At 37.8% G+C, this 18,858-nt stretch overlaps 2 protein-coding genes across 7 annotated transcripts in view; one reads left to right on the top strand and one right to left on the bottom strand.

Annotated features, from left to right (window-relative positions):
* CYB5R2 (cytochrome b5 reductase 2) overlaps nt 1-18,858 on the top strand; it is a 41,339-nt gene that overhangs the window by 6,785 nt on the left and 15,696 nt on the right. For 2 of the 6 annotated variants that reach the window (XM_072865379.1, XM_072865382.1), the window contains exons 7-9: nt 314-399; nt 1,231-1,330; nt 3,161-3,358. In XM_072865379.1, the coding sequence (XP_072721480.1) occupies nt 314-399; nt 1,231-1,330; nt 3,161-3,333 (359 nt within the window). In that variant the 3' untranslated portion in view covers nt 3,334-3,358. Of the gene's footprint in view, nt 1-313; nt 400-1,230; nt 1,331-3,160; nt 3,360-14,276; nt 14,708-15,104; nt 15,451-15,494; nt 16,075-18,858 lie in introns of those variants that run through there. The other 4 variants (XM_072865380.1, XM_072865378.1, XM_072865381.1 and 1 more) reach the window with 4 other exon arrangements.
* PPFIBP2 (PPFIA binding protein 2) overlaps nt 6,540-18,858 on the bottom strand; it is a 95,851-nt gene continuing 83,532 nt past the window's right edge. Inside the window, exons 17-28 of the mRNA XM_072865384.1 lie at nt 17,485-17,629; nt 15,096-15,234; nt 14,296-14,424; nt 13,570-13,720; nt 13,278-13,389; nt 12,667-12,755; nt 11,618-11,740; nt 10,804-10,929; nt 9,777-9,965; nt 9,206-9,376; nt 7,539-7,604; nt 6,540-6,849 (exon numbers count right to left, since the gene is read on the bottom strand). Coding sequence (XP_072721485.1) covers nt 6,778-6,849; nt 7,539-7,604; nt 9,206-9,376; nt 9,777-9,965; nt 10,804-10,929; nt 11,618-11,740; nt 12,667-12,755; nt 13,278-13,389; nt 13,570-13,720; nt 14,296-14,424; nt 15,096-15,234; nt 17,485-17,629 — 1,512 coding nt within the window. The 3' untranslated portion in view covers nt 6,540-6,777. The remainder of the gene's footprint in view (nt 6,850-7,538; nt 7,605-9,205; nt 9,377-9,776; nt 9,966-10,803; nt 10,930-11,617; nt 11,741-12,666; nt 12,756-13,277; nt 13,390-13,569; nt 13,721-14,295; nt 14,425-15,095; nt 15,235-17,484; nt 17,630-18,858) is intronic.

Raw genomic sequence — 18,858 nt, 5'->3', positions numbered from 1 at the left:
GAGCTTCAGTCGCAATGACAAAAAATATTTTAGGAGAATGTCTTGAGGGTAAAATTACTGTATGTGATAGAGAATGCTGAAGAGAAAAGCCCCAGATACAAGTATTGTGGTTTTGTCTTTGTTTTGAAACGATTTGTAATAATAGAAACCCCCAACCTCTGCATTTGGCATGGATTAGAAATTCAGAGGTATGTAGCCCTGTGCAAACTAAGCTCCCACTGAAGACTAAAGGAAGGCAGCATTAATGTTGAAACTGCAGCCTTGCGTAGGTTGAAAGAAACGCCCGTTTTTTAACTGCTTTGTTTTTTATCAGGAATAACTCCTATGTTGCAGCTGATCCGTCATATCACAAATGATCCTAAGGACTCCACAAAATGTTACCTTCTTTTTGCTAATCAGGTGAGTATACTAACTCATCTGTTTTCCTTCTGTAATGACCTACTTTTTTTGCTGGCCTCTGAGCTTTTTGAACTGATGGGACATTGACCCCTGGAGAAAATACTGCTCTGCATGTTTCATACTCTTCCATTGTCTTTGGGTTTGTATTTTCACCCAACCATTTATGAGAACGTATTATCTGAGATAGCACATTTAAAAATGATCAGTATAGGGAGGAGCAGGAAATGGTTATTAAGTTCTTAATCGATTGTCTTGGGTTAAAATGATTTAAGGAGGAGAAACTGAATAAAAAAAATTAGCCATAAGGCCCTTTCTAAATACTGTATGGTGCTGTCATAGTTCCCATGATCTTTTATTTGTTTTGAAGATGGCTCCTCATAGTTTCACTTACACTCCCTAATTCCTATATTAGGGAATAAATAGTTTGAACAGATCCTTATGCCTCTACTCATTTTATTCCTTCACTGATTTCAAGGAAACAACATTTTGTTCCGTTAATCTGTTTCTACAGTTAACCTTCACCATGCTGGTACGGGGCTGTATTTGCCAGGGTCAGAGAGAAATCCAGCTAATTGTGATTTTAGCCTGGATTAAAAAGTTGTTCAAGTTGCCATCTTTAAGACAGTGTTTAGGTGTCTATTAACTCTCATAGTTTGTTGTTAATCTGAATTTACAGAAGCCTGTAATGATAATAGCCTATCATGCAAGGGGAGGAGGAAGTCACTTTCTTGAATGAGTTATCATTGCATTTATCTTGTTGAATGCCAGATGAGCTCACATAAGAGGGCATCTTGAGATGGTTTGGAGTTAAACAGCGGTCTCCTTTTGCAGACAGAAAAAGATATATTACTGAGAGCTGAGCTAGAAGACATTGCTAAGAGGCATCCTGATCAGTTCACGCTTTGGTATACACTGGACAGACCTCCACAAGGTAGGCTACTGGTACACACTGGAAATGCCTTTGCTCGTCACATTACAATGGTCAGATTTCACTCTTGTTCAAGGGGCCATTAGTATAACATCAATTCTTCTTGTCTTACACTATTTTAAACAACAAAGACATCCCCCAACCCCTCAGAAACAAGTCTTACCATAACACCTGTTTGAAAACTGTTCTAAACCAGGTGGGCCTTAGAAAGTGTGAACCACTAATTAACTCCTGTTGGGTGAGACACATGTTACTGAGTGGATCTTTTGATGTATTTCAGGATGTGCCAGTTTCTTGGACTTTTCAGCAAAAGTTACAGCTCTGTTTTGGGCTATCTCCCGAATCAGGTTATGTTAGCATTTTGTTGGCATTAAATTGCCTAATACCTGTAGATAGTACATGCACATCTTTGTCTTGCAGCAGCTCTAGATCAGATTCTGGTAAAACAGAGCTACCATGTGTATAGATTAAGGCATTAAGTGTAGGCTGATGTAGCACTGAATTAGAAATGGAGGGAGAGGTTGAACTCTACTGAATCTCCTTTGAAAGTTGGGTATTCATATTCACTGATGTTGTAAGTGATCTGAGCTTTCATTTAACAGACATAAGAGCCAGACTGAGATCAAAGTTCTGTACCTGTTGTCAGCAATAGCCATGAGTAGATGTCCAGAGAAGAGTAATCGGCAGGCCTTGATACTCTTCCAGTCTTTAATATCTCTCAGTTCTGAGCCAAATATCTATAGATATACTAACCCTCGGGGGACTACTTCTGTATGAACTTAGGGTGTCTCTTTTGGAGCCTGTGTGAGCTTTTTGGCACTCTGTTAGTGGTTCCATAGGATTAGCACTTTTGTGAGAAGAATGACTTCCTCTGGTTTGCATTTGCCCCTTAACTCTTGTATCAGAAGACAGTGTGAATAGGTCTTCATGTTACTAATTTTACAGACATCTATCCATCAGCCCCGCTGCCCCATCTCTTCTATACTGATGATTGCTGGTCTTCCCCATATAGCAGTGACTACATACCTTTGCTCATCCTTGTTCTCTCAACCTTTTCCAGCTCTGCTATGTCCCTTTTTGAGCTGAGCAGATCAGAACTGAACAGCAGTAGTCAAGATGCAGGCAAACTGTATTTTTAATTTGACGTCATGTTCCCTTTTACTTTCCCAGTACTTCTTAACATTTCATATGCCTTTTGACTGCTGCTGTTTTCATTACCCCAATATCTTGCTGCTGATAAATGAGCTTAAAGCACATATTTTTATATCTGAAGGCAGGATTATTTTTCCTACTTGGCTCACTTTAAATGGCAGATGCATTCAATAATATTACTGCTTGAAATAATTTCTTTCCTCTTTTTTTTTTTCTCTCATCACTTAACTACACAGCAGAACTTTTGTCATCATCAGACTTTGTCACCTCACCACTCGATCTCTTTTCCAGGTTGTGTTTTTTTTAAAAATGTGTTGCATGGCACAGGTCTCAATACCTCTCCCTGCACAGCTGCCCCTGGGTGACCTCTCTTCACTGGAAAAGCTGATTTACTCTTCCTGTTTATTCCTGCCTGCTGTCTAATTTCTTTTAAGTCTATCATTTATTCACACACTTTCATGTCTTATCAACCAGATCCTTGTTACCCACACGCTTGTTGTCCCTGTCAAAGGGGACCACTAGGTTTGAGCTCAGTGAGATATTTAACACTCTCTTGGCTTGGAGTGATGGTGGCATAACTTTGCTGATTCTTCAGCTGCTTTGTGGGTACAACATATGCAGTTTAAAAAGGCTTCAGACTGTACAGAGATTCAAATTAATAGTTTAATTTCTTTGTTTCAGATTGGAAGTACAGTTCTGGCTTCATCACTGCAGACATGATTAAAACCCACCTCCCTTCCCCTGGCAGTGAGACACTCATTCTCATGTGTGGGCCACCACCTATGATTCAGTTTGCGTGTCAGCCCAGCCTGGACAAACTTGGCTATCCCAAGAGCAGTACATTTTCTTATTAACACTGACATCATCTGATAACTTTTTGTAAGTACTGCATATTTTCCTACAGGAACAGCTGGTATGTGTGCAGTATTTCTTGTGTGTGTGTGTGTGTGTGTGTGTTTTTAACTGCTTAATGTAATTTCTGTGGTTTATAACTTCATAATTACCTTTGTGTGTTTTAATACCAAGAAGTTGAGAGATCATCTTGAATTAAGTGGAAGTCTCTTAGTCTAACCTCTTAAGTTAGTATGAAATGTTAATTCTGAGGAAAAAAAATTGAGTGTAATCGGAGAGGTAGGACAGAGATAAAACCACTTGTTTGTTAACATGGGTATGGAATTTGGGAGAGGGCTATAAAACTGGACTAGGATTATTTGACTGTGCTTTATAGGTAATTCATTTAGTGCATCCTGGGGAAGGGGAGTATGAAGAACAGTCTGTCTTTTTTTTTTTTTTTAATGCTGATTTACAGTCCTTTACCAGGGACTAAGAAAGAAGTCACAGTATGCTATTGAAAAAGTGAACAGAATTTGGGTAATATGCAAATTGCTTATTACTGTAACAGAAATTCTCTTTAGTGTGAAATTTATTCAGGAGAATTCCATCATGCTGTCTTCTAACAGCATTAGCTAAACAATCACTGCCAACTAGATATGGAAGTTCTGGGCTGCGTATACAGACATAGCTATCCAGTGATGTTACATCATTTGAATGTCATTCTCTAAGTGTAGTGCTTGCTTTTTTGGCAGTTTCAGACATTTCCTTTACTTAAGAGAAAACATGGCTTCTTACTTCCTATTGTAAGCTATGCTGAGTTGATCTTAAACTCGGCTCACGCCTCATCTCAGCGTTTCTACCACATAGCATTTAATTCTTAGTCTTCAGTGCCTGAAGTACTGCATGTTCCTTTTACATTTGTAGCAACAATGCAAAGACAGACACACGGATTCAGACTGTGATTCTGTCCCTGATGAGAGATCAACCACGTGTATTTGTGTTAGAATCATTCCACAGTCAGCAAGAGATGGAGGAACACTCAGAATTTATTCATAACGGTCAAAAAATAAGCATTTATGCCCGTGTTATGCTAATTAGGATTTCTTACTATATATATATTAAAAAAATATCAATATTTTTGTAGACTGACTATTCACAGCCAAGTTAGCACAACAACACACACTGAGTTATAAATACATCATTGAAATCTGAAAATCTGCTTGGAATATCCCAGTGATATTAAGGCTGCCTCTGTTGGAGCAGCTTATCCTATTTGTAGTGCTGTAATAAGTCTACTGGCTAATTAAACTGACAAAGTATTTCAAATGCCCGTAGTACATGATCTGGTCACTAGTGTTGATTGCATTGCCAGATTAGAGATGTACTTGACTGGTATGTTTCATACCTTTTATTAAGCATTTTTAGTTTGCTGATGTGTAGACTGGCTTCTTATTCCTTTGGATTTTCCTTTATCATTTCTTTGTTCAGTGATTGAAAAAAATTTGCCTTGGTTCTACCATTTTGGACAATAAAATAATGTGTTTAGCTTCTAAAATCTGACCGTACAGCGCAGGGTCTGTCATGAGAGGCTCATGGAGTGAGGACTAGGATAGGTCACCTTTAAAAAGTGCCACTGATAGCTCTCGAAGAGCCCTTGCTGCACACTCTGGACAGTACTTGAGATTTCCCCTTTATTTGGGAGGGTTGTGGCTGGGAGTGACCTGCCCTCAGGCTGTATTAATATGTCAGCCAACACCCTGCAGCCAGCAAGGAGAGAGTAATGCAATCCATCCATATACATACTAAGTCTTTTCTTTACAACTGAGCGGATTTCTTTTCTGGCATTTCCCTATTTACTAAGATATCTTGTTAATACCTTATTAGTACACGAGAGGCCCATGTCAACAGATACCACAAGTAATTGCTGCTGTAAAGGAGACACTTTCACCCTCGAAGCAGTGAGAGGCCACACTTCCCTCAGTTACAGTGCTGCAGTCCTGCCTAGCTCAGTAGAATAGCAACACATCTATTTTGTCAGGTGTTTTAAAGAAACAAAAATTTGTTTTATTATGGTACTTGCCTGATGCTCCTTAGTCACATTTTACACATCACAGAGCGGTAATGTTTGTCTCCTATTGCTAAATAAAGTATTCTATGAAAATCTATCTGTAGCTGGAATGAAAAGAGAACTGAAAGTGAACAGCAATATTGTTTACAACATCACCAGTTCTCATGCAAACGGTCCAAAAGTGTGTCTACTGCAATCTCCAGTCCTCAGGGCTGTTTGCAGCTATATGTTTAATTAAGTATAACTACAGAAAGAAAATAGGCTTGTTACCATCCCTGTCTTCCTGAGAGCCTGTACTGTGTTTCAGACCAACCAGGCATGGAGCTCAGAAAAATTTGTCTGAACCATTTTAGCTGTTCAGAAGGCTTATGAGCATCCTGATGCTTGCGCATGTGTGTCAGTACTAGCCATTTTAGACAAAACGTCAGTGTACAGAAAGAGCCCATTCAATAGTTCTAGTTAAAGAACTGTCATTTAAAACCAAACAATGGATCACGCTGGAAATTCTGTTGCGCTTACCCTATAGAGTGCGGCAAACACCATTCCTAAAGTTACATTTTACATTAGTTAAGTGTTGTGATTGCTCCTTGATCGTTAACATCTCAGTACACACGTAAAAATCACATGATTTAAAAAATCACTTTAAATGAAGCACCAGCTTTTGAGTCCATCAGTTTTTCTTGTAGTCTCAAAGTTACATTTCCTGCTGTAGTTGTTCAGCATCTTTCTGAGTTAGGTAAAGATTTGTGAACATGCCATCCTGATTGTCGTCCTCCTTATAAAAGCAAGGGCTTGATGGATAGTATTATGTTCCATTCTTCCCATTCGAAATGGCACTTACTTAGATAAAAAGAGGGCAGGACATGTGCTAATGGAAGGGATCAGAGATTAAAATCCTTTTATGGGAAACAGTCTCTGGCAAGACTGCAGTAGTAGTTAGCGAGCCATTACCGCTGCACTCACCAGCATCCATCTGAATTTCTAGGTGGCTCTCATTAGTCCACATGGTAAAATAGAGTATTAATGATTCCTGCATTACAAGTTAATTATAAAAATAAAAAATTACAAAAGATCTTTCATATAAGAGTACATAAACATACCATGTAAAAGATGACTGAATAAAAGGGTAAAACGTGTTGCCAGTCTTGGCTTTCCAGACTCTGGATACGAGTACCACTTCTCTCTCAACACCTGTTTTACATAATGAAATATGGAAAACAGCATGGAGGAGAGTTACCTGTAATGCGTTGCTACATTGACAATATTAAATGCTATGATGTGGTAAGTCTCATTGGCAGAAAAGAGGTAAAGCTTTTCTGCATGACAGCATCAAGCTTCTCCTGGCCACCCCTCTGGACAGGCATGAGGTATTAGTGTTCTTGGTCATGTTGAAACATCATCTCCAGTCTTCAAAGGTAGGTGTTAAAAATCTGCTGTCATTCAGCATTTCATCTTGGCTTAGCATCGTCTGAAAAAACAAGATGTGAATGAGTAAGCATATTCAGTTAGAGGCCTGTAGTTAAAGAAATCCAACTGTAATGAGATCGGATTCACAACAGAGGGAGTTAGAGCCACATAAAATTAAAAGGAATTTCTTGAATGCAGCTTTAAACTCTTATTTGCTTGAGGAGGTTCTCACAAAGATTGTGTGTGTGGCATGTGACTCAGCTATGTTACGTAATTCTTCATTATACCTTTCAGTCAACTTTTAGTCGACTTTTTTTTTTCTTTTAATTAGCTGCTATGGAGTCAGGAATTAATACAGTGATTTTTGTTTGTTTTCCATGGAGTTTTAGCTCATGTAAATTTTCAAGTCTGTACCTCTTTGCTAGACTTGGCTCTGACCGAGGCATTTGATGGTGGTTACTTGCAAAATCTTTGAAGAATTGTTTTCATTTAAGGGGATGAATATCTGTCATTAGGTCAAAGAGATAGAGTTCATGAAAACTTAAAATAGGCCTAAATGAAACTTAATTTCTAGTGCGATTTAAAAGCAGGGGTTTTTTTGGACCGTGAATGCACAACCAGGCTATAAAGAGGTATTTAACAAGAATAACAACCCACATACTCCTAACTACCAGCAGCAATGACCAACTTTCACTGAATTCTAGCAGAATACATTTGTGACTTTAAAACAAGAGCGAAATCAGTACATACCGTAAGATGGTTTATGCCTTGAGAAAGAGCCCCTATTTGCATTACTGTTCCTTCTGAATGTTCCATCTGTAAAAGTATTCAGGAACTAGTTCAAATCAGACAGTATGTGCAATTTTATTCACTCTACATGCATCTTTGGGAGGTATCTGTGCCTGGGCAACTGAAGTTGTGGTACATTTAAAAGCTCCGATTTCTGCTCATTAACAAAAATGCCTCCATGCTATAAGGTATGTGAAAACGCATTTAACAATAGGAGGAGTGAATCCTGATTAAGGAAGATTGATTCCATGAAACTTGAGCTGTAATTCACACAAGAAAATAAAAAGCTTAACTGATATTATCAGTGAAGAGTAATATTTTCCAGATGTTGTAACACTTATTATATTTCTGGTAGTCTTCTTCCACAGGGAAGCGGTAAGAGTCCTTTCATGATACAGTCCTACCTATTCCTATATAAAAAGGTTATCAGTTCTAGGACATTGAGATTTCACTGCATGACCACATGCTCAGAAGTCATGCTTAATTGAAGGACCATGCTCCTAGAGAAAAATCCAGTATTTTTGTAACGCTTGAACAACGGCATAGTGTAAGCTGTCGGCTCAAAGTTAATGCATTCACTTGCAACTCTTAACTGTGCAAGTGGACATCCATACTAAATTGTAGTCAGGACTTGCTGTTGTCCCTACTTAGGAGCAGTACTTTCTCTGCTAAGGTGTACATTGAAAAAGACAATGGTTAGATGATGAACACAAATGAGATGTTAGATGCAGTAAACCATGCAAATGGAGAAATTACTGTCACAGTTAGTCTTTTCAATTTTGTGACCATTCTCTTATTAGGCTTAAAGTGTTTTTATCTCACTTAAGGTCACTGGAGATAGGACAGTTCACCCTAGCTGCCGCTGGCTCTTGTGTGTTGCCAAAGTTCACACAAGCCTCCAGGAGCTCCATTTTTCAGGGTTTACATCCCTTTACACAACAGCAAAGTTGAATGAAATTTGATGGTTTTCAGTCTTCATCATTTGTCTGTATGATGTCAAGACAGTTTCATTCACAAGTTCACTAGTACATAACAGAAGTGAATTATTTAAGTATTTGTTTATTAATAATCTTGTTCATTATTGATGCATTGTTTTCACATATACTGTCTAAGCAGAACTACTCCCCACGGTACATAACGAAAGAAAAATTCAGTTGGATTCTTTGATTAACAACTGTTAAAAATATACAATCCAGTTGTACTTTAATATATAACTTGATAGCTTTGTACAAATTAGTCCAAATAAATTTACCGGATTAAAAACCACCCATAAAGATAATGAAAAAAGTAGTGTGCCATACTCAGATTATGAAAGCTAGAAGTACAAAAGTCTTGTGTTTACTGCAACCTCCACCTTAATTGTCAAAATACATCGATCTTCGTAGTGTAAAGGTGTTATGTTCCTGAAAAAGGGCTTGAAGATGGATGAGTTTATTATTATGTTTATTAAAAAAAATAACCTGACATTCTTAGTATAGAACTCTTTCCAGTGTCCATAGCCAATACTTCCTCAATGAGTTCATGCAGATGTAGCAAATACTTTGTTATATGCTAACATTTGGTTATTTGCAAGCTTTGGAATGCATGGAGAGGATGAGATGAGAATGGCATCACTCTGTCTGTCCCACCTGATCCAGTTCCCTATCAGTGAATGGACTAAGTCCTTTGTATCCACCATAGTTTTTCTGAGTACCATTCATAGCAGCTGGGTTTGTATCCATAGGACAAATGTAGTCTGTTGATTCATCAAATTTCTTTTTTCTTAAGTTTCCAAAATGTGAAAATCCCAGTTTCTTTGGCTAAAATAAGAAGACGACAAGTTTTAAATAAGAAAAATAAGGTTGTCCTTTAAACATTGAAAATCCTCTCCTTTTTGATTTACTGCTATACCCTAGTCCTTAAAGTACGTAGATTCTGAACTAAATAAATTTAATTGTTTTCAAATTGGGAGTTACAGTTGATTTTAAATACATTTAGCTAGTATTCCTTCTAAGAAAAGATAGAAGGGATTGCATGCTTATTTCAGAAGCCGATTTAAACAGACACAAATTAAATGCTTTGGTATCTAGAATTAAGGAAACTGTAATGCTCCTTCTAGAACTGACCTCTCCCTGCCCATGTTTGTCCCTTATTTTCTTTATAAGACAGGGGAGAGGAAGTCAAATTCTGAAATATCTCCTTTTTGAAAGCAGTACATACCCGAACTTTGGCAGTGGTGGTCAGAGGCGTGTATGCCGTTGACTCCGTTATTTCTCTTTTTTCTTGTTGTACCTCTGGTCCAATTAATACGTTAAAATTGGTTGTTAGGTGGCGTCGCAGTAGGGTCTTTTGAGGTGGAATATTCAGCAGCATTGCCAGTGTATCACCATTGAAGCGAGGCTCGAGAATCTATTAAAAATGGCAGAATATTTATTTTTAAATATGGTTAAATATTTGCAATAGTAAACCATTACAGTGCTTATCAGAGAGATAGCTCATTCTTACTAAGCTAGCTCTATCTACATTAGACCTTTTATAACTCACTCGCGATATGATACTAGGGTTTGAATGGGAAATCAATGAAAGTAGGCACTAAGAAATGCAGAGCATGATCAGGCAAATACTTATTTATATTTATCATAAAACCTTACATTTGTTTGCATTGAACAAATTTGTTTACAGAATTTTCTGCTCTACTCGGAGTATAAATTTAATCTTAGCACAATTTCTTCTGTTTCATTTCTGCAAAAATTCTACGGCACTAGAATCAGGGTACTTCAGAACTCTGACTTTACTAAGCTGCAAATAGTTCTGAATGTTTTGAATTAAAAAAATGTCATTCCTGATTGCTGGCAAGACTGCTGAGATTTCAGGACAGTTATTTACTGTGGCTCAGAATTCTATTAAAAACACTCAAAGAAACACTCAGTGATGCCTTATCAATAAGTAACTTTCCCATGGTACAGTTTGTTTGGGGTTGGTTTTTTTTTATGTACTGCTGTTAAACACTCATGCACAGCTCAGCTTTGGTTATAAAAAATGTTTTAGCAGTTCCTTTTTTATTTTAGTTTTCCTTTGTAAAATTAAGATCCATGGATCAGATGCTCTTTAGAAGGCCTTATCCTGCTGTCATTTTGCAGATGTATTTGTTTCCTCCTGCTTGACAAACACCAGATAAAAGATGTTTTACATTACAGTCTGTCAATTTTTATTAGATATGTAGTAAAATGTTAAAACAAATTCTTACAATCAGGCCACCATGCACTCCGCTTCCTCGAAGGTTTGGTGCATATTCTGCCAGATCGACTGATCTGAGCCATTCCATCACTCTGTGATTGGACCACTGAACTACTTCAGAAGGTGAAACGTTATTCTGTTAAAGTAACCAGAAACGATGATGACAATATAGCCTGCATTGTCACTGCATGTTCACAATATGTATCCTCAGTTCAGATAAAAACATCGTTCCTCCTCTTCCTTGAAGAGCAGTATTTTTTCCCCGATTCTAAGGTATTGTTTCTGTTCAAGGCCTCTTTCAGACATCCTCTGATGAGATAGCAGGCATAGTCTAGTACAGATGAAACCCCATATATTGCATCGAGCAGTATAATAATAGAGACTACAGATGCTGGGTGTAAAAAAGGGAGCATTTTGAGAACAAGTAGTATTGTCTGGTTTTAGTACTAAGAGAATAAGCTATGCTGACCAGGTAAGGCAAAAACCTTACAGTCCTTGAGAATTAAAAATTAGGCAAGAAAAAACATTCAAATTATTCTCTCAGAAGTTGAATTAACTTCTTTAAACTAAGAAAAATTCTAAAGGGAAGTGCATGAGACTCAACTAATAAGTGGTTCAAGCACATAAGGAGTGAGTAGATTTTTATTATGGGTGAGTACATTTTACATCGCAGAGGTGGAAAGCAGCATATCTACTGCTTTAGACGCATTCCCTAGTAGCAGTGATTCTACTGTATCATTGTGCACTGCTAACTTGCTATCCCCTTTGGCTGGAATCAAGTGATTAGTGCTTGTTTAAATTAAATTACTTAAACATTCTTTTACCTCCTCAACTGGTCTCCTGCGTAGACAGTGGGGGTTAAAACTGTTGACATGCAGCACACGAATGGCACATTTAATACTCAGATGATGCAGCTGACTGGTGACTTTCAGAAAAAGAAGGTCATTCTGTAGAGGAGAGAGCCTTTTAAGTGGCACAGAATACATACCAAACCAGGTACTTTCCCCAAGAAGAAAGATTTTAAGCTTGCTATGTAGTTTTATATAAACCACAGTAACTGGTTATATAAAATATAAAAGTTTATATTTTAAAGAGGTTTTTTTAGGGTGGGGGTTTTGGGGGTGGTTGTTGTGGCTTTTTTTTTTTTTTTTTAAATTGCACCATAGCAAGACCTGGCTATAAAAAATGAAGGAGAGCTTGTAGCCTATTAAGTAAAATCCAGGCTCATGGACAGTTTTAAAAATATTTGGACTGTTTCTGATCTAAGATCCTGTTGTGGGTAGGATCACTGCAGCTAGCAACACGCACCTAACCATGGAACAGTAGGGACCATGCTCCTATAACAAAGGCTCTTTAAGCAGCATAGACAAGGTTGTACTTTTGGTAACAGCTAAATTAGGCATTTTTTTCATAGCACAGTTAACAAAAACAAGTAGTTAATTATCCAAACCAGGGCAGGGAAACTGTAAGAAAACACAATGGCACGTGTAGTGCCTGGTTTGCTGCTAACATGGTTGGAGCTGTACAAATTACTGGATTTACTGCTTATCTTTACTGAATATTGATGCTAACTTGGTGTGGAGAACACGACACTCCGGAAGCTCCATGCAAAATAGGTCATTTTACCTTTAATCATGGTGTACTATATGATATTGAAAGAAAGACTTTGCAGAAATTAGCTATAACATATCCTATGACTTATTTTATATACCTTAGGAATAGTAATCATGCACTCATGCCAGTAACATGAGTTATTACTGGCACTGTCTTGCAAAAAATTGTTTAACTGCTCACATTCAAAGGAAAATTGTAAAACTCTTTGCTCTTCTGAAGTTAAATTTGGTTAAACTGAGGAAAAAGTATTTTAGCTTACCACAGTTAAGTACTGCAACATTCTCCCATCAACTCTGGATTCATGAAACTGGTCTTTGTACTGAGGTAAACCAATATCATCAAGCCATCCTGCAGATATAAAAACAGTGGTGTACCCAAATCCAGACCAGTGAGAACAAAGCCCTCCTCTCCTTCTTGTCTGGGCTGGCTTCTTCTGAGGCATTCAGGTAGCTCATTCTACCTGTTTACCTTTCCAAAGGACAGTCTCTTACCAAAAGCCTAAAAGCAATTCCCATTAAACAGCTTTGTCCACAATACCCCGTGATATTTTACATACAGTGTGTGACTGAGCACGTACCTTCTGCAGCATAATGTAGCTCTTGCTAGATTGAGCTCCCCACCCCTATTTACTTCCCTGCAATCTGAATGACAGAGCTCCCCTTGGAAGATCATACTGGATAGCTGTATATATACTTGGATGTCAAGAACAACATAAAAATCCTCATTCTATGGAAAATTTTACTATGTTGAAACTTAGTGCTCTTAAAAAGATGTTTGGTAACTGCTTAAACGAACATATATCAGGCAGCCCATCCATAGGGGTGGGGGAAGTTCCTTTCCAAAGAATTCCATGATAGTTCAAACACTTACGTGTCACCCAAATATGATCGAGTTGTGCAGACTTCTCCTCTTGTTTTGCATTTATTGATTTAATGGCCAAAACTAATTTCTTCCTGTGCAGTGGATGCTTTATTCCCATTTCCTGCAAAATAACAGTTAACAAATAGTTTGCCTTGCCTCTGGCTCTTTTCATCTCATTAGGTATCTACAGAAATGGATACTACATATTTCAGAAAGGTAGAACTACCAACTGTTTGAAGGGGCCTGGTTGTATAGAATCAACATGTATGGTTGCTTGAGAGAAACAGTTACAGATTATTACCTTTTCCATGTCCTGAGGTGTTGCAGTTAACAGTGTATGGCCTGAAGTCACCCACTGCCGTGCAAAAATGACGTACTGACCGAGACCAAAGTCCTCAAGCCAGTTACAAACTCTTTCAGTGCTCCACTGAGCAAACGGAGCATTGTAGTCACTGAAAAGTACAAGAAATGTTTGAAACTCTTAAAGGAAAGAATTATGGTTATTATCAGAAAGCTCATCACGTGCCAGAGGCAGTACTACAGTGTATGCTTTAGCGTGCTTTGTTCTGTGCAATAATAAAAGCCAACAGCCATTCTTGCATATATGTCCTGCTAATCTGACTGCCCAGCCTCAACTCATGAACAGCTGGGGCGGGGAGGGTGGGCGGAGAATAAGAATTTCCCATTTTCTGTTTGAAAAGAGGAAAAAGGGAATTTCTGAATCCTCATCACTTTGCAGATATTCCCACATGAGATGATGACAAGATTTCTTGTTCTTTAACAAGGTGAAATTTTTGACACTCCAACAAACAGCTAGTGCTACAACCTGCAGTTGAAGGAGTGCAGCTAGGCAAGCTACTCAGGATACATTTCCTACCAGAAAAATCCTTTCCAGTTGTTGTGGAATTCCACATGTAATGAATTATGTTGGGAAAAACTTATTTCACAAAAGGAGGGTTTGTTTGGCCGTTCAGCACATTTAACAATACCGCATAATATGCTGTGCAGGTAAAGGAGGAACCATTACCTTTTCTGGCCTTTGGTTTCCTTTGATCTGGATAACCGAGGTCCAGCTGTTGCACGGAGACCACCTCTTCGAAACTCTGCCAAACCCAGATCGTCTGCAGGGAAGTTACCTGATTGAGTTCTTCTTATTCTTTCAAGACAAGAGTGCCAAGATAGTACTATTAGCTTGCAACAGAGAACATTTGTTTCGTATGGAAACTATAATGACAACTAGAAGCTGTATGCATCTTCCTGTAAACCACAAACATCTAATTCAAGTGGTAGCTGAAGAAGTTCCAGGCAAACACTGTCTAGACCTAACTGTGAGGAAAGAAATAAAACTCTGCAGAGCAGACATAACCCTTCAACCCAAGTAATAATCCACACTGGAGGCCAGATTCGTAAGTGTCTACTGTCCTGAAGCAGACAAAGCAAACAGTAAAACTTAGTCCCCCTACTTTTTGTTTCTTCTATTTTCTCTCATTTTTTACCTGATGGCTTCTGTAACGAACAACTTGCTCTCATTTAATTTGTGATAGCTAATGAAACTGTTGGCATTCTAAATTATTAGCATTATAGTAAGACAGCAGAGTGTATTATTTCTTCCAACAGCATGACACTGAACACTACCATCCATTTTTCTACACCCATGTGTACACAAGAGACACACCCATACAATCACAGAGCTGCTTTCTCTCCTTTTCCTGAATTTTACTTCATTCTTGCTGTAGATAGTGTAGCTTTTGCTGAGAACTGGATTCATTCTCAACCAAAATGCTTTGACAGGGAACTAAAACCAAACCAAACCAAACCAAATCTTACTTTCCCCAGATTTTCTTGATCCCTTTTGGACTCTTTCTGCTTTCTGGAGACAATGGAGATTGTGGACCTGAATCTGTTCCCGAAGAAAGATGCGAAAGGTCATCCGGCACTACTGTACCATCCACATTCTCTGTTTCTCCTGGGTTAAGAGCAGTAATATATTACATTTTATACTAATTAACAAAGTCATTATCTGGGAGACTAATGTTTAAATGCAGAACCTAATAAAACAGTAAAGATATCTATAAAGTTGTTCTTGTATTAAAAATACCGTGCTCAGAAGGTGAAAAAAATAGTAGCGGTACATTTGATGCAAAAAAGAGAATAATACAATACTATTTTACCCAATGTTTTATTTCAGTCATTTGTATTTAAATACATTATTTTAATCCATTCAAGGTCTTCAGGCTGAAACAGACTCTTCAGACTCTTGCCCTACCTATTCTTAATACCAAAACTCCTCCATCAAAATCCATGGGAATTTTTCTGTTGACTTCAGTGAAAACAGAATGAAACAAGGAATAAGTATCTTAAAAAATCCCATCCAAATGCCATACAGCAAAAGCTGTTACTTCATTTCAGTACTGCACTTAAGGAATTCAATCTGGATGGCCCACTTGGTATTAGTATTTCACAGAGAAGAGAAAGGGAGAGAAAAAGAAAAGGAACAAAGTAAGCGGCAAAATTAACGTTAAAGTTGCATCTTGTTTGGATACAGTACCTAGCACTGGTGCACTGACACTCCTGATGCGATCTTCAGTCATCCCAAGAAGCAGAAAGCCAGATGAAGAAGCAAAGAAAATATAAAACACCAGCAAAATAAAGTTACAGAAGAGCAAAGAAGTAAGCTAAGCATTAAAAGCAGAAACAAAAAGAAAAGCAGCAGTTATGTTTGACATGAAAGTGAATATGCATTGATGTGCACAAGCCCCAAGAATTCTGTACAGGTCATCTTAAATAGATAGGGATGATCATTTATCTGTTGTGGGTTTTTTTTTTAAACTATTCTTAGATAATTTTAACACACTAAGCATATACTACAGAGCTCCATAAAGCCTGCAGAACATCTGAAATGAGGCAATGTCTAAGATGATATAAAATTCCTCTGAAATATAGAATTGGAGGTATAATGAGTTTACTGCACATGCAAGAAACAAACAAACCTGCATAAAAAAAAAGACTGTTAATTCAGTGTATTTAAGGAGTAATTGCTTGTTTCTAGAAAAAGAACATTTTTCCTTTACAAGATCACCCATCCTTGGATAATCCTGCAGTTAAGGACGTAATAGCATGGCTCATGCATTGCCTACAATGTTGCAATCACAGAAAAACTTTAAAAAAACCTAAACAACCCACAACTTTTTGAAATCTTGAAACTACTGTACCCTACCAGCTTTTAGGACCGTGAGGCCTTAAAACCAAAAAAACCCCCCAAAATACCAACTAATCCAAAAACCCACCACAACTTTTAAAACATAGGAACACTTCCAAATCACAAGGGATACTCTTGTGCCTGAGCTCCCAAGCTCTTCAGTCCTTGACAAATACCTGGTTCTGTACCTCATTATTAATACTTCTTGTCAATAAATCTACGCTTAAGATGTCACTGGAAATAAATTAATACAGGCTTCCACATATGGCTATGGTTGTGGAATAACAATATACTTGTATTTTCAAAATCCACTGATGTTTTTCTGCATCTAGCAGGTTAATTTTTCACTTGTGGGTCCCCTACAAGCTACGGCAACCAATAGTGCTGATACTAGGATTTTTGCCTGAAATGCGCATATTAGTGCTAGCTATATTGTAAAGTTTCACATACTAAAATGCAGTGGGATGGCAAGGGATGGGTTTGTTTGGTTTAATACACCAATCTAGCGTACATTTTTTAAAAGTATTGATGATGTAATTTGGCTGCGCATTTTTGTTTGCTTGCTTGTTTTTTAAGAAAACGGATCAGCAAGCTCAGGGGAACATTGGAAGCATGTCTGGAAAAAATACTGCTTATTTGTATTGTCAATATGTCTGCATCTCTAAAAGTTCCAATTTTTAGTTACAGATTTGTTGACTTTCAGAATGTTCTCCCCACAATCTTCAAAACAGTGTCTCTTCATTGCTTATGCTATCAATGATGTCAGCAAACTATCAAGTGCAACAGAAAAGAATGCTCTAACTTAAAACCATCCTTTACTCTCCAGTGAGCTAACGTGGCATATTTTCAGTACATTGTTAAAAAAAAAAAAGTAGAACTTTCCATATCTGAATCATGTGAACGTCACAGTCTATTGTTCTAGCACAGCAGATTATATACCATGTTATGTCCCAATCCCTCAAACAGTTTGCTTTTTTCCCTTCTACATAAGCTTCTCAAAGAGGTGTGGATACATACTTAGGCCCAGGATACTGTTGTCCTCATTGTCGTTCATGCCACACCCATCCGGCAAATTATATGTTCCCTGCTCTCCATTCTGTAAGGGTCGAGGCAGCTTTCCTGGCAAGGTTTGATACTTGCTGCCTTTCACAAGTGGCTTACTCTGTTTTGTTTTTTTTAAAGAGGGAAAAACCAAATAAATAAATAAAAAAATCAAATCACTCATAGTGTTTGCAATCCAGTACACAATATTTTAAAAGTTGAGAAAAAGTATTTGAAGTTCACGGTTCAAAATGACACCACCCCCCTCCACATTCCTTCTTACAGATAATTCAATTTAAATCCAATAGTCAGCTGATGAAGTTTTCTAGCTAAGACACAGCCTTCTCTTCCCTCATCTGCCCCTTCCACTTCAGCCAGACTGTATATTACATTAAAATATATGTTGAATATGACCTGGTTTTATCATAAGAATTTTTCTAGCTGTCTCCCTTTCCTCTAGGACCCTGGCACTATATAATAATTTGGTCCTTCCAAGGTCAACTTTGATAGTGCCAGAAATGCATTTAGTTACTTCTCAGCCCATTCTTTGGTCTGTCAATTTTTCCCCCTATGTTTCACCAGACTGGCTATGTTTCTGCCTCACAATTGTATCTCGTTGGAATTTAAGCCAAAAGTATTTGTGTAACGCAAATTTGGTCAAACGTATTTGCCCACCACCATTAAGAACAGTAAAAGAATCAACAATGAAGTTAGGCTACAGAAATTTCTCTTTTGTAAGAATTAAGATCTCTTTCTATAGATAACATTACAAATGCAAGGATTTAAAAAAAATAATTCTAGCTAAATATATAGTTGCCAAATATATAGCTAAATATATAATTGCCAATTGTACTATAAAACCTAAGCACAAGGTATACTTTTGATACATGCTGGGGGGGAAGAAAAAAAGCACAGACTGAGCTACGTTTTAGGGCTAGTCTGAATGGCTGCTGACTCTACAATTTCTGTCCAGTCAGGCTAAAATAGAGCCTAACGTATGCTTGCCTGCAGCTCTGGTACATGTACACAGTCACAAGAGGTGGTCCTCAAAGTCTTGGTATACTGTATTGAAAGGGAACTGGTATGTAGGGTTTGCTAAAAATAGAATATCTCTTCATTTTCCTTGCATTCGTTTTTTCAGTGATCAACTACTTGGGGATCTTGCTCCTTGTACAAGGGCAGATTAGAATTTGTATATAAATCTGATAGTTTTGAGCCTAACAAGATACTTTTCCAGCCAAAGTATGCATTTCACGGAGGTACTTGTCTGCGGTTTTGGAAACGGCATGTTGAGACTTCTTCAATACTGAATCCAAATGAAAATACGGAGGAGCCATCACTCTGGACAAA

The sequence above is a fragment of the Ciconia boyciana genome, chromosome 6, assembly GCF_034638445.1.
Source record: "Ciconia boyciana chromosome 6, ASM3463844v1, whole genome shotgun sequence".
Lineage (NCBI taxonomy): Eukaryota > Metazoa > Chordata > Aves > Ciconiiformes > Ciconiidae > Ciconia > Ciconia boyciana.
This window is presented reverse-complemented; position numbering and strand designations above follow the sequence as displayed.